This window comes from Mastigoproctus giganteus, chromosome 4 (genome assembly GCF_048544385.1).
Source record: "Mastigoproctus giganteus isolate SK-2022 chromosome 4, ASM4854438v1, whole genome shotgun sequence".
Taxonomy (NCBI): Eukaryota; Metazoa; Arthropoda; class Arachnida; order Uropygi; family Thelyphonidae; genus Mastigoproctus; species Mastigoproctus giganteus.
This window is the reverse complement of record NC_143578.1, coordinates 137,377,100-137,393,265: the sequence shown is the minus strand read 5'-3', so window position 1 is coordinate 137,393,265 and position 16,166 is coordinate 137,377,100. Positions and strand designations below refer to the sequence as shown.

The 16,166-nt window shown below is 37.7% G+C and overlaps 1 protein-coding gene across 1 annotated transcript in view; it reads left to right on the top strand.

Moving 5' to 3' along the window:
* Positions 1 to 16,166, top strand: part of LOC150087084 (protein FAM32A-like) — a 61,874-nt gene that overhangs the window by 22,266 nt on the left and 23,442 nt on the right. Inside the window, exons 2-3 of the mRNA XM_090372369.1 lie at positions 93 to 243; positions 8,909 to 8,962. Coding sequence (XP_090228495.1) covers positions 93 to 243; positions 8,909 to 8,962 — 205 coding nt within the window. The remainder of the gene's footprint in view (positions 1 to 92; positions 244 to 8,908; positions 8,963 to 16,166) is intronic.

Here is a 16,166-nt window from a genome sequence, read left to right as displayed (position 1 = left end):
GTTATGGATTGAATTCAATCCCTATAAGAAAGAAAAAAATGCTGTTTGCATGCTTATCTTTAACAAAAATTTAATTTGATATATTCTTTTAGGAAAAAGAAAGGTAAAGATACAAAGAAGATTCTTGAACAGGTGTCAAAGTTGAAAAGTAATCCCGACAGTGATGAATCGTCTGTGAACAAATCAGATCATATTTCATTAACTAAAGCAGAGAAGACCTTTCTTAAGATGCAAGAAAAAAGAGTAAGTTTTTCTTTTTTCAGTTTCTTTCTTTTCTTTTTTTATGAGAACCCCAAGCATAAGAGGTGTTAGAACTAATAGTACTTAGTACCGTGCATGGGTTGAAGGTTGACAAGTAGAAGAAAAAAAGATGCTTATTGACATTAGACTTGAATTTCTGTACACTGTAATTTTCAGAAAATACATATGAAGGGAGGTTCTAGAAAACGGAAGTTGAATGAATGAATGAGGGAAAAGAAAATTTGGTTCTGTGAGCTTGAAGGTAGGGTGGTGCAGGGCCTTGAAGTTGGATATTAAGAGGATGTTGACTGGTTGCAGCATGTGTTCGGACTGGTTTGGAAGATAGGGAATTATAGAATCCAATTCAGAAGAAAAGTGCCTATAGAAGTATCTATAGAAAAGGCACGCAGCGGAAACGTAGAAGCCAATTCAAAAGAACAGTGCCCACAGAAGTATCTATAAAAAAAAAAACATGCAGCAGAAACAGAATGTCTAGGAGAGATTCTGTTAGAAATGAGTCATTGATTAATCTAACTGTCCTACTTTGAATGGAATCTAGACACGTAGAGAGGTTTTGGGGGCACCATCCCACATGTGGAAACAATATTCCACAATAGGATGGATTTGAGATTTGTACAGAGTGAATAGTTTGGAGAAAAGTAATGCTGAGAGCGAAAGAGAAAACCCAATTTTTTAGATGCAGAGGAAGCAATATTTGTAATGTGCTTATGCCAAGAGAGATTAGAAGTCAGGGTAATCCCCAATAGAGATATACATTCTTGCTAGAAATCAGAGTGTCATCAATGATAAGTATAGGTGCAGAAGAATCCTTTTTGCAAGATATTAGACAGTACTGAGTTATAGATAGTTTGAAATATTTTAAGTTATCTTTGCCCCACTGGAGAATTACTTGGAGATCAGCATTTAAGGAATTTGTAATGGTTATTCTAGAAGTTGAAGCTGGTTTCTCAAACTGGAAGGTGGATGCAATGTGCTATCAGCAAAACTATGGATAGGATTTCCGGTAAATGGAAGAAGGTCATTAATGCACAAGAGGAAAAGAGTGGGAGAAAGAACTGAATCTTGGGGAACACCAGCATTAGTGGAGAAGTTAAAAGAAAGAGAGCCATCTACAATCATCTGCTCTGAGGGATCAGAGAGAAAACTGGATACCCAATTACAAAAAAGTTGGCAAACCTTAAGATGGAAGCTTATTTAGAAGACCTTTATGCTAAAGACTAGCAAAAGCCTTTGAACTGTAAAGAGCAACTGCTTGAGTCTTTCCAAACTTTTCCATTGAATTTGTCCATAGATAGAAACATAAGCTAGACTATCACTAGTGGATCAATTGTTGGAATTCATACTGGCAATCATTGATCAGATGGAAGTTTTTAGATAATTCAGGTGTTGGCAATTAATAGATTTCTACATTAATTTAGAAAGTGCAGTGGAATGATAACTGGATGGAAGGGATTTGTCACCCTTTTTAGGAACTGGCTGGATATGTGCAAATTTCCAAGCAGAATGGAAATCATCTTTGGAATAAGAAAGTGAAAATGGCAAAACAGAACAAGAGTAAGCTCAGGAGAACAGATCTTGAGCACATTTGGAGAAATATCATCAGGACCTGGAGCTTTCTTGGCATCAAGATTGTTCAAAATCTTTTTGACAGAAGGCCACAGCAAACATTGAATGGAGTCTACTGGGAATGGTAGGAAGTGGCATACTAAGATCATCAATATGTGAATTAGAAGAAAAATAGGATGCTAGCAGGTCAGCTTTATCTTTGGCTGAAGTACCAATAGAGCCATCTGGTTTGACAGAGGTGGGAATAGAGATAGACAAAAGTTGCATCCAGTAGCTTTGGCAAGAGACCAGAATGCTAGACTACTATTTGGACATGAAGCAAGTTTTCTAATCTTAGTCTGTTTGAAATCTAGTTTGGACTAGATTAATAACTGCTTTACAGTTGTTGCGAGCTTTGGTATAGGGGAAAACGAAGCTGAAGATTTAGACACAAGCCAATTGCAAAATGCAATTCTTATCTTGAACAGCCTTAGCACATTTATTGGAAAACCAAGGTTTAGATAAAGGACAAGTTTTTAAGGCGCCTCCGTAGCCAGGTGGGAAGGAGCAGCAGTGCGTAGCACACGCTTCTTGATTAGACCGGGGTTCGAGCCCGTCACCACCAAATACGGAGGATGCGGAAAGGTCAGGGAATGACCACCGCATATCCCGGAGCAATATGGCCTTAGTTGCTAATGCTCCTAAAAATCAAATAACATAACAAGTTTTTAAGGTAGACTGCAGAATAAAGGCTTTCGTCCCTACTAGAATAATTTCACTGACATGATCTGAGCAGACACTGATTTAAAACAATCTGACAAAGCAAAAGAACCTTGCATATCATCCCATTTTGCATTCTTGTAATATCAAAGAGCACAAAGTTGAGAATGGCCACAAGAGAAAGGCTCCATTGGAGAAGAGACCATCACAAAGTTTTGATCTGAAGTACCTAGAGGAGCACTCACCTTGACCATGTACAGTAACCCCCCCCCCCGCTATTTGCTGTATCTGTATTCGCGGTCGCTGATTTAATATAAAATGAAACCTAAAAAAATGTGAATTTAAAATTGCCGTGAACATTTTCTGCCATAAAAAAACGTGGGCGTGGTTAAAATCATCTTTCCTGGTCAAAACAGCGCTCAGTGGGTGGGGGAGGATGGGTGACAAAATCGCAAGCGTGGATGTTTCTCACTAATCCTTGTTCAGTATGTGCTGTGCACTTGTCATGGAAGGTTTTGCCGTTATCTTTTAATTTATATGCTTATAAATTGAATAAATTTATCAATTTATAAATTTATATGCTTACAAAAGTGAAAAATCTACCGTTTTGCAGTGTGTTAGTGTAAACAGACTTTTTCAAGTGTATTAACGGTAGAAAGTGACTTTATTGTGGACAAATTCTTTCTAACCCCTACAAAAATATGGCTACGAATAACAAGGGAATTGTGAAAAGATCAAAGAAGATGATGACATTAGCGAGTAAAATTCAGTTATTAGACAAAATTTCTAATGGTGAAAGTGTCTTGTCAGTGGCAAAACATTATAAAATCAATAAGTCAACGGTACGATCAATCAAGAAATCGGGAAAAAAAATCCGCCGTAGTGTCCGTGAAAACGCGCTATTTGCTCTGTAACTCGTGATGTTAAATTAGAAAAAAATGGAAAAGGCTTTAAATCTGCAGATAGAAGACCGAACTCAAAATAAAATTCCGTTAAGTTCACTCATCATTCGTGAAAAGGCAAAACTCCTTAATCAACACTTTAGCGAAACTGGTGATAGCACTGGCGGGATAAGTTTTTTTAGCTAGCAAAGGTGCTTGTTTGAAAGATTTGTTTGAAATTTCTAATAAATATTACATTTAATATTAAATTGTTTCTTATTTTCATTTCAATGCCATATGCTTGCATTTCACTATGTACTGTCTATGTACATAGTCATATTATGAAGGTACATATAATACATACATAGACAAAATTTTAGACTAGTTTTTCTTATATATTTCATACTTTGGAACGGAACCCCTTTATTACTATAGGAGCCATAACTCAGTATTCGCGTTTTCGGTATTCACAGCATTTCTCAGGAACGTAACCCCCGCGAATAGTGGGGGGTTTACTGTACTTAGAAGCATTGTTTGTGAGAAAAAGATCAAGCGTGTTGGATGCATGCTTCGGATTGTCTGGTAATCTGCTAGGTAAATGAACAATCTGTGCAAGGTCATAGTAATTTCAAAAGCCTCAGCATCTCGATCAACTGGGTCCTTGTGATTAGAAAACAGAAGCCAGCTGGAGTCGTGAACATTAAAATCATCAAGGAAAATTACCTTACTGTTAGGGAAGTTGGACTGGAGAAAGTCAAGTTGCAAAGAGAGGAAGTCAGAGTTCCAAGTGATTAGTGGAGTTGGGAAATGGTAGAGACAACAGATGAATTTGACAGAATGAGGTAGAGAGGTTTTAAGCCAGAGAAGATCGAAAAGAGGAGTTTCCAAATTACCAAGTCTCTGACAGGGAATATTGGAATGGACATATGCACAAGTACCACCTTTGAGGTGAAAGGAATCATACAGCGAATAATTTGGTTGACTGAGATGAGCAGTGGTTGAATCAACCAATAACTGAGATTCTGTCGGAAAAAGTACATGGGGTTTGGCAGACTGTAAGTGAAAATGGACATCATTGAGATTAGAACTGAGACCATGTATATTTGTGAAATTAATTAGGAAGTGTTTGGGTGGTTTAGATATTTTTGCAGATAAGCTTACTCTATTAGTTTGACAATTCATGGTGTATTGAGTAGCAAGAAAAAGTGGAGGAGACATGTTGTATGAAGTAATTAAGTTTTAGGATATGGTATACACATGGCAAGAATATACCCAGTTCCTTGACATAATGTGGCTCTGACAATGCCCCCTGCATTCACACTACTCAGTTCAATTCCATTCATTATCTGGCAGAGTAGAGGCAGCGAGTTATATACTGGCTGATCTGGAAGCCTCCTATAGAGTTACTACCAGTAGGTTCAGTCTAGAGTAGACTACCTAGCAGCTGGCCTACAAACATTTGTTTTAGAGCTGTAAGCTTGAAATGTAAGGAAGATTAAATCTTGCCAGGATGTTCATCCTAACTTCAAAAGACATCAATCATACTGCATGATGGAAGAAATAGTGGAGAGGGGGCTTGATGGAGCTTTGCTCTGTTGACTAAATACAGGGCCAACCACTTCAAGCCTCCAGTAAGCAAAGTGGCGTATTGCACTGGTTGATGAGAGTCATTTACCATCTGATATTGCCTGGTAACATAGAGGGGCAACATTCCTTTGTGTGGTGTGGGTGCCACACTTCAAACTCTGCTTATGTTGGTTCGCAAATGGGTGGTCACCTCCATGTATTTATGGGTGCCTTATTTCAGGACTTGCACATAGGGCTTATACCCAGAGTTACTAACAGTTCTACCATTGTGGAACTGTTAGTAACTCTTAGTAGCAGAGGGTTTGGCTGTCACAGACTAACCAGACTTTGCCGAAATTAGGCTCACTTGACTTGTGTGTCACCTGAACATTGGTTCCACCAGTGTATTAGGATTGCCAGGTAGCAAGAAAGATTGACATATGTGTGGTAATATCTGTGACAACCTCATGGACCAGTGTTTAGTGTGCGTGCTTTGTACATTTATTTTCATTAGGCTACTGTGTTATGTATTTTTCCTTAAAAGTAATATGTTTAACGATTGCCGATGTGGATTCCATAACTGTTTGAGAGATCTTTTCTATTTGAGTGGTATCAATAAGGCCAAATGATGCAAGGGAGCAGACTTTTTCTGCATCAGCCAAATAATAATGACAACAGGATATTTGATGAAAACCTTCTACAGAAAAATCAGGCAAGAGGAGAAGGATGGTGCTCGATGAGTTCTGGGGCAACTTGTGGAGCAGTGAAGTTAGCCCCGATGGTCATTCCCCTTGATTAGATATGGAACAGAAGAAAATCAAGGACATTCAAATGATGAGAGAATGGGAGAGTCAGGAGGAAGAAGTATGACAGTCAATCAGTAAGTCCCATAACTAGCACACCCCATAGATAGATAAGATCCACAACTACTGGTACAAGACGTTCAGCTGCATACACAGGCACATAGCGGGGCAGTTCACCTAGATGATATGGCAACAAGACAAAATCTCAGAGGTTCTGACTCAAGAGAATGACTTATCTGTAAGTTAAGGACAAAGACACCACAAATCCAGCAAAGTACATTTTCTACCACCTTAAGTGCAGTTGGTACCACTGTGTTGGTACTAACTGCACTTAAGGTGGTAGAAAATGAAAGAGAGCTGGGAGTAATTGTGCAGTCAGATATGAAATTTTCTGATCAATGCAGACAGGCTGCCAGGGCAGGTCATGGGGTTTTGTCAATGATATATAGGAATTTTGCTAGCAGGGAGAAGGAGGTGATTATCCCTCTGTATAAGGCAATGGTCAGGCCGTGCCTTTTGTATTGTGTACAAGTCTGGAGGCCTCATTTTAGGAAGGATGTAGATTTGCTTGAGCGTGTACAGAGAAGGGCAACAAGGTTGGTGAGGGGAATGAAGGGATCCTCTTACCAAGAGAGGCTTAAGTTCTGCAAATTGCAGTGGCTGGAGACTAGGCACCTGCGTGGTGATCTAATTGAGGTGTATAAGGCCTTGAATGGGTTGAGCATGCTGAATTCTGATGGGATCCTTCCACTTGTTCAGATTACAAACCTAAGGGGGCATAAATTCAAATTAAGAAAAGACAGATGTAGAATAGATGTGCGGAAATTTGACTTTAGCCAGCGGGTGGTTAATTGCTGGAACAAACTTCTCTGTCGTGGAAGTTGATAGGTTAAATAAATTTAAGGAGGAACTGGACAGGCATTTGGAGGGAATGTTGTGATTTTTTTTTTTTTTTTTTTTTGGCTGATGCTGCATCACATGTCACTACTACTATGCTCAGACCTGGCATAAAAACGCGTTATGATTTGGGGCATACCATTCTATTTGAGCAAGTCTATGCCGAAATATGCTCATAAGAATGAAACTTTGTGTACTGAGATCTGTCGTAGTGTGGCACTTTCTGCCACTCCCTATGTTCATTAATGCCAGGAATGATACCACTTCAAATGCCCTTTTGCATTAGGCACTGTGGCATATTGGGCTTATGTATGCTATGTCTTACCACTGAGCTTAAGGCTCTGCAGTTTTCTTGGATGTATCTATGATCTCTTGTACATGTATTTTTTCCACAGATAGCATATAGGCACAAACTACCCTTCTTGTGGATTAATCGAATATGATATGATCTGTGAGGTCATCTGAACTTTTTTTTTTTTTTTTTTTTTGTCATTGTGATATTACCTACAGTCTTTGCCGAAGTACACTCATCAGAATGAAACTTTGTGTACTGAGATTTGTATTTTTGCATATAGTACAGTGAAATTTGGTAGGTGGCTTACTGATATCACACTCAATCACCGTCCCTCACTAAGTTCTGATTCATAGTCCTTATCGGCTTCTAGTTACTCCTACCGCACAGGCAGATCCAAGAGGTGTATATTGGTATATCTGCATCGATTCAATTTGTTATACTTCAGGCATAGTAGACTGTTTGTAGAGAGGTCCCAATACCTTTGGTCATATAGTGTATAAGCTATTGTAAAAACATTTTATTTCTTGTATTCTAAAGCATTTTATTTATATATATATATATATATATATATATAATGGATTCCGGTTATTTGGGCCACCGGTTAATTGGGGCAGCCGTTTATTTGGGGCAAATCTTAAAAAACAGACCCCAATTGAGAAAATAGCCAGGGTTTACTTCGCTTAATTGGGACAATGTGCCGTTTAATCTGTGCAGGAGACCGCAGCACTGGGGATCACCCTACGATTGTCTCTGACCATACCCCGTGGTTCGGTCCGATTTCTGGAGGTCACAACCATAAAACAATAAAAACAATTAGCAGTCACCTGTTTATTGGGCTTTTCTGTTAGTGCAATCTATCATCTGTACTTTTTTTAAATCTATCATCTGTACTTTTTACTAAATGGATAGTAAACTCGATCTTATTGAATTTGCGATAATACTGACAGCTAGAATTCTGTGGATTATTATGGTAAAATGTGTTTACACTTCCATGAAATCTTCAATCATATAAAAAAATTAATTTTCATAATCTTCTCTTCATTCCTATTTTTAAAGATTCGTAATTTGTTATTCTGTTCTCAGTTGCACGTATCGTGTTACTTGCAATTTGTGTGTGCTGTGTTCTTTGTTATTGATTGCTTATCTTTTTACTGTTTTGAATTTTAACCCCCACCCACAAATGTCAGTGAACAGAAATGTCAACTAGTTAGTATTTTTTTTATTTATGAAAACCCCAAACACGATTCACGTATCATTTAATTTTTTTAATTGGTAAGGTAATAAAGGGTAAATTTGTGCATAATATACTTTACTTTTATAGCCTGTGGATAATATTCCACCTATTTTCGCTAATTAGAATCGCTGTTTAATAGAACTAAAATTCAATTCACAAACGTGATCACAATGAACAGTGCTTACTACGTATCGTATATTTTTTTTTTTAGGAGCATTAGCAACTGGCCATTAGGCCATATTGCTCCGGGAATATGTGGTGGTCATTCCCTGACCTTTCCACATCCTCCGTATTTGGTGGTGACGGGCTCGAACCCCAGTCTAATCAAGAAGCGTGTGCTACGCACTGCTGCTCCTTCCCACCTGGCTACAGAGACGCCACGTACCGTATAGTGAACGGTACTTTACTTAGGTGACTCCATCATAACATGATTTGATTGTATGGTGAACCAATTGTAAAGTGGGGGTCCATTATATTTTTAACTTTTTTTTTATGTGAAACTTCAGATAATTGGGGCAGCCACTTAATCGGGCCATAATGCACTAGTTCTGATGTGTCCGGAATCGACTGTATAATATGTATTCCATAAATAACCGGAATCGACTGTATAATATGTATTCCAAAACATATTGTTTTATAAAATAATGAGATCTTTTGCAAAATCACAGATCTAGTTATTCATATATTTTTTTTTCTCCTGTTTTAGCAAATGGAAAGAATCCTGCAGAAGGCCTCTAAGTCTCATAAACAAAGAGTTGAGGTAAGTTAACATGCATACATGGTGTTTTACAAATGAGGTATATATTAGTATATACAATGAAACCCTTGGCGCCTCCGTAGCCAGATGGGAAGGAGCAGCAGTGCGTAGCACACGCTTCTTGATTAGACCGGGGTTCGAGCCCGTCACCACCACATATCCTGGAGCAATATGGCCTTAGTTGCTAATGCTCCTAAAAACCAAACAACAACAACAATGAAACCCATTTTTTTATTAAAGAAATATAAATTTCACTAACTGTGCTAATGCTCGCTTCATATGTTTATTCTGAACCAGGCATCTTGGTGGCATCCAATTGCTGCAGCATGTGGGTTTTTACAATTTCTGTTTCTTTCAACTGTTGCTTGCTAACAGTGAAGATAACACCTAGATGTGGGTGCTTTTTAACATGTTAAAAAAGTCTAGTGTGGCAGAGGGTTTTTTAATTCAAACTGTTTTTAATATAAATAAAAAGGACTATTTCCAGTTGTGTTCATAATAGATTGAAATAAAGGGGTCATCAAAAAATGAACAATTTTAAATTACTTTATGCCAATTTTAAGATTATAAAATGGCATGCTATGCCAAGATGTATCTGTTGGTTAGAAGGAAATCTGCATGCACATGAGAAGGTTAATTATAATTTTTCTATAATTTAATCATTTTTATGGAAAAAAAAAAGGGGGGCCTCATTTATGATATTTAGCCATAGGTATCAAAATTGCTAGTTATCCTTCCGATCACAGCATACCTGTCAATTCTTGGAATTTACAATGAAGACTTTTTTAACTTGTTTTGACCCTTTTTTTCACCTGTAACAACAGTTTTTCTCAGTCCCACACACACACACACACACACACACACACACACACACACACACACACACACACAAAACACTATGGCTTTGTTGTTAAAGTTGAACTTTGTTTAATTAAATTTTTTATGGATGATTGCTGTATATGTTTGCTTCCTGTGAATCATTTTTCCAATACAAATACTAATTAATTGGGATTTTTTTAAATTGTGCAGATTTTTGCTTAATTTTTCCAACAAATTGGCTGTCACCTGACAGCCAGTTTGTTGGCATATATTACATAAAATATGCAGAACATTTTTAAACTGGTGGTTGCCCTTCACATCTGATTTAATCGCTGTCCTACCTATACCAGGTGGAAAAGACCCGAGTTCAATCCTGTCAAATATGCAAGAAATTTTTATAGATCTTTCCTACAGTGTGGCTGAGTTAATGGTTTCAGGTTTCTTTTTTCCTGGAAACATGGAAGATTTTCTAGGATACAAAACTGAATGTTTACTGGATGAAAAACATTTTCATTCAGTAAACAGGCAAATTAACCACAGAACGCATGCAATTACACATAATATATGCAGCACAATATGGTCTAAATTACTGATGTGTCTAAAACCCAAAAAGAACTCTGGTTGTTAATATAGTAGTAACTATATTAACAACCAGGGTGTCTCAAAAATACACTATATTAATATACAGGGTGTCTCAAAAATACACGGCATAACTTCAGGAATGAGTTCCTCATATGTAGACAATAAAAATATTTTATATCAACATAGTTCCGGAAATGCTTGGTTTCCGAGTTTTGAAGGTTTCTGTATGACACTTAACTGCACTGGAAGCAATATTTGTAATATTTGCCAGCAGTGGAAGCAATATTTGTAATGTGCTTGTGCCAAGAGAGATTAGAAGTCAGGGTAATCCCCAAAAGAGATATATCATCTTGCCTAGAAATTGGAGTGTCAACAAAGATCAGCACAGGATCCGAAGAATCCTTTTTGTGAGATATAAGGCAGGACTGAGTTTTAGATGTATTGAAATCAACTAAGTTGTCTTTGCCCCACTGGAGAATTGGTAGCGGATATTCGAGAAGTTGAAGCTGATTCAGCAGGGCAAGGTTTGTCAAACTGGAAAGTGGAATGCAATGTGCTATCATTGGCAAAACTATGGATAGGATTCCCCGTCAATGGAAGAAAGTCATTAATATACAAGAGGAAAAGAATGGGGGGAAGAACTGAACCTTGGGGGACACTAGCATTAGTGGAGAATTTAGAAGATAGAGTAGCCATCTACCCTCATCCTCAGTGAGCGGTTAGAGAGAAAACTGAATAACCAATTACAAAAAACAGTTGGCAAACTATTAGATGGAAGCTTGTTCAGAAGACCTTTAGGTCAAACACGATCGAAAGCCTTTGAGGTGTCAAGAGCAACTGCTTGTGTTTCACCAAACTTTTCCATTGACTTTGTCCATAAGTTGGTAACATAAGTCAGAATATCACCAGTGGACTGACACTGACAGCATCTATACTGGCGATTGTTGATCAGACGGAAGAATTCTAGATAATTTAAAAGTTGGCGGTTAATTGATTTCTCCATTACTTTAGAAAGAGTAGAAGTAATTGCAGTGAGTTGATAATTGGATGGGAGGGATTTGTCAACCTTTTTGGGAACTGGCTGAACATGGGCAAATTTCCAAGAAGAAGGAAAAAACACCTTTGGAATAAGAAAGTGAAAAAAGCGGCAAAGAACAGGAGTGAGTTCAGGAGCACAGGTTTTGAGAACAGGTGGAGAAATACAGTCAGGATCTGGAGCTTTCTGAGCATCAAGATTTGTCAAAATTCTTCTGTCATCCTTTTGATGGAAGACCACAGGAGATATTGAATGGAGCGTGTTCGGAGGTGTTTTACCAAGGTCATTAATACACGAGTTGGAAGAAAAATGGGATGCTAGCAGGTCAGCTTTATCCTTGGTTGAAGTGACAATAGATCCATCTGGTTTGGACAGAGGTGGAAGCAGAGATGGACAAAAGTTGCGGCCAGGAGCTTTGGCATGAGACTAGAATGCTTGGCTACCATTAGGTCAAGAAGCAAGTTTTCTACTCTTAGCCTGTTCAAAATCTAGTTTGGACTGATTAATAACTGCTTTACAGTTGTTGCATTCTTTGTGTAGGCAGAAAATGAAACTGAAGAATTGGAAACAAGCGACTTACGATATGCAACATTCTTCTCTTGAACAGCCCTACAACATTTATTGGAAAACCAGGGTTTAGATAAAGGACAAGATTTTAAAGTGGAGTGTGGAATAAAGGATTCTGTTCCTATAAGAATAATTTCACCAACACAATTTGCACAAACGTTGACATCAGATGTTTTGAAACAGTAATCCGACCAAGGAAAAGAATAAAAGAAATCTCGCAGGTCATCCCATTTTCCATTCTTGTAATGTCAGACAACAGAAGGTTGGGAATAGCCATGAGATAAAGGCTCCGTTGGAGAAGAGACAGTCACCAAGTTGTGATCTGAGGTGCCTAAAGGACCACTCACTTCGACCGTGTACTTAGAAGTGTTGTTTGTGAGAAAAAGATCAAGTGTGTTTGCTGCATGGTTAGGATTGCCCAGTATTCTGGTAGGTAAATGAACAATGGTAGGTAAATGGCCTCGACAATGCCCCCCCCCATCAGAGAGTAGTTATCAATGGTCACTCCCCTTCATGTATTAATGTTATTAGCGGAGTACCCCAGGGTTGTTGTTTTCAATATCTATCAATGATTATGATGAATGTATATCAAACTTAGACATTAAGTTTTGAATTGATACAAAGATTGGCAGGGTTGTTAATGACAGTCATCGGGGAGAGTTACTGCAAAAAGATCTTGGAAAATTTTGGTTGATCTGCCGAGGAATAGCAGCTGATGTTTGACAAATGCATACAGGTAACAGTAACCTCAGAGAGACTTATGGAGAATGAAAAAGACCTGGGTGTAATTGTGTAGTGCAGACTTGATGCCAAGACAGCTCATGGAGTTTTGTCAATGATATACATAAACTTTACTCGTAGGGACAAGGAGGAGGTTATCCCTTTGTATAAGGCCGTGGTTAGGCTGCATCTTGAGTACTGTATACAGATCTGGCTTAATCACTTTAAGAAAGGTGTAGATGTAGATCTACTGGAACAGGTGCAGAGAAGGGCAACCAGACTGGTGAAGGGAACGAAAGGGTATTCTTACCTAGAAAGGCTTCAGTTCTGGAAATTGCTTCGTCTCAAGACCAGGCACCCATGGACATCTTTATTTATTATATTTTTGTATGTGCAAGTATACATGCACATGTTCTTTCTTTTAGTTATCTAACACATGCATTTACTTGTTTCATGATGAGGCGTTTAAATCCTTGAATGTATTGAGTAAGCTGAATGTCAATGGTATTCTTTCAATTGCTGAGACCACGCATGGGGAGGGATAGATTCAAGTTGAGGAAGGATGGTTGCAGAATAGATGATTGTTGGAACAGGATTCTGTCTGTTTTTGCGGAAGTGGATGGGTTGAATAAATTCAAGGAAGAATGAGATAAATTCTTGGAGATGGTTGGACTGGGTAGGGTTTTTTTTAGCTAATGCTATATAAGCTTCATGGCTTGAATTATTTTCCATTACTATTAATCCCTACTTTCAAATTCTGCATTCATTATATATGAATAACATGTCTGATTTCCCAACAATTTCTGCATTTGATATCTTGACCAGCACTTCAAATTTATTTACTATATTTTTGTATGTGCAAGTATACATGCACATATTCTTTCTTTTAGTTACCTAACACATGCATTTACTTGTTTCATGATGACTCCCAGCAGTCCTTGAAATCCCAGCACCTCGCTTTCCAGGCTACTTCTCATTCCAATAGAAGCAGTGCAAGAATACTTTCACCTCTGCATGTGGCTATCATTAATCTATTAGTCTGTGAATCCTGCAGTTTTCTGACCCACCTAACACTGCCTTAGCGTTAGCAAATATTTTTGCACCCTTTCTATTTAAGTGTATATCCCATCCCTGTAGAAACAACCTCTCTTGTTAACATGCACAGACCACACCGAGAAAAATTCTACCACATGAGCCTTGCACCATCTCTCCAGGGCCAAAATGATTGACAAGGCTATCATCATATACTCCCTCCTATTGTGTCTGGGCAGAATTGCAGACACTGAAATTTAATCCTAAATCGTGATTTTTTTTTTTTTTTTCAATATTGACTGGTACTTGTTAAGCCTGCAGATCTCCTACTCTTAATGTCATTAGTGCTAATGGATACAACAATATCACCCTTTGTGCCCTTAAAAGATGATATCTGCTGTACAATGTCATCAACTTTTGCCCCTGGCAGACATACCCTGGTCCTATTCCACCTATCCTTTTTGCACAGTATGTTTCCCATTTCCCTGACGATAGAGGCACCAACAACTAGCTCCTCCCCGACCAGTGCATTCTGCCTTCGGTGTTGCCTGATGATCAAGTGCAAGCATTAATGTGGGCAGCTGAGAGCTTGATGGACCCACAATTTAAATCTTTCAAGGACATCCACCCTCTTCTTCAAGCTCTCATAAAGGTCCATAACAATGCTGATTTGCACCCAATAATCTCACACTCCTTTCATCGAGCAGACAAAGACATCCCTCTTGGCAATATCATGTCCATTTCCTGATAGCTCTGCATACCTCAGTCAAGCTATGTATTTTGTAATGCTCCAATGACAATTTTCCCCTCCAGTTTTCCCCAGAGCCACGGTACTCCCACTAGCTTGAGCCCTTTTGCTTGCTGCTCTGGTCTGTAAACAAATATATCTAATGCAGTAATAACACTGTGCAAGTTTATGTTATTAGTTATATATAATTAAAATTTGAATGAAAATTTGCTTAAGGAACCACATTCGACTTCTGCCACCAAAAAATGGGGGCAGAAGTCGAATGTGGTTCCTTAAGTAATTATAAAATGATAAGTAATAAACAAATTCACCAATGTAATCAGAAAATCACAAATAATAATTACACTTCTAATTCTAAATGAAAAGGTAATGCAACAACAGTCATACTCCAATTCACTAGTTCTCAGCAATAATACTACTATGCTATCAAGTTTGCATTATAAGTATTAGGCAACACTGTTATGCTTAAAAGTTATAAATTAATTATAATATATAACAAAATTATCAAACTAATGCCAACCTAAGTGATTTGAAATTTAGAGCTACCTATTGACCACAATTAAAAAATTAGAATTCCCTACCACTCACCCCATGACGATAACAATGGCGTCAAGATTTGAATGATACAAAGGTTCTACGTATATTAAGTAGTAACTTACAAAATTTCTAGCTAAATTAAAAAATTAAATAACAAGTGTGACTTGGACTATAAAGCTACTTGTATAACTTAATATGACATTGAGGTCAATAAAATAGCAAAATTCTTCAAAAACTTATCCGTTTCTTGGAACTGAAAATTCTTTGATTAGCATGTGGGTGTTGTCCAAGAATGGGTAAGTATGTCATTGGCATTTAGTTGCTTAACCCATTTACTGCTTGAACACATTTGCATCCCTCTATATTTGAGAGAGAGAGAGAGAGAGAGAGAGAGAGAGAGAGAGAGAGAGAGAGAGAGAGAGAGAGAGAGAGCGTGCGCATTCAGTGTGTGCTATAATATTTGAAATGTGAAATAACTTTCAAAAATTCTTAAATAATGGTTGAAAAATAAGTCTTGAATTTGTAGCTAAAAACAAATGCTTACTTTTCAGCTTAGCTATTAATCAAAAGAAAAGACAAGCTTTTACAAAAAGCTTAAACTAACCTCAACACAAGCAGAAAAACAAGTAGAAATGTGTACTAAGCTAAGAGCAAAAATGAAAGATTGCTGCTAATAACCTAAAGTTCAACCAGAGTTTTACTGTGCTGAGAGAACAGAGCTGTTAATTTCACATGCTTTTCTTTTACACCACACCATTCTTATATTGGATGGTTAAGAATGACCACTTATGCTTTACACCACAGCATTTGATTATTGAATGTTGAATGTTTATATGTAGTAGCAGCACAGCACTGGAAGTACCATTTGATGCCAGATGATCTTTGTTAAAAGAATAAGAGAAATTTACCTCAATATGATACGTAGAACACTTCCGTATGATACTCTCCAGAAATTAATACAAAAACAATTAAAAAATAGAAAATCTCACATTAGCATTAGTAGAGGCATACAATGCAAGAAAGCAAGCTTATGCAGCATCAGCAAAAGCAATTATAAAAAATTAAAAAAAACCATCCCATTTCACCCCTCCATTCATTCCAAATGCTTGTCCAGCTCAGCCTTAAATTTATATAGGCTATCAACTTCCACAACAAAAGATGGAAAT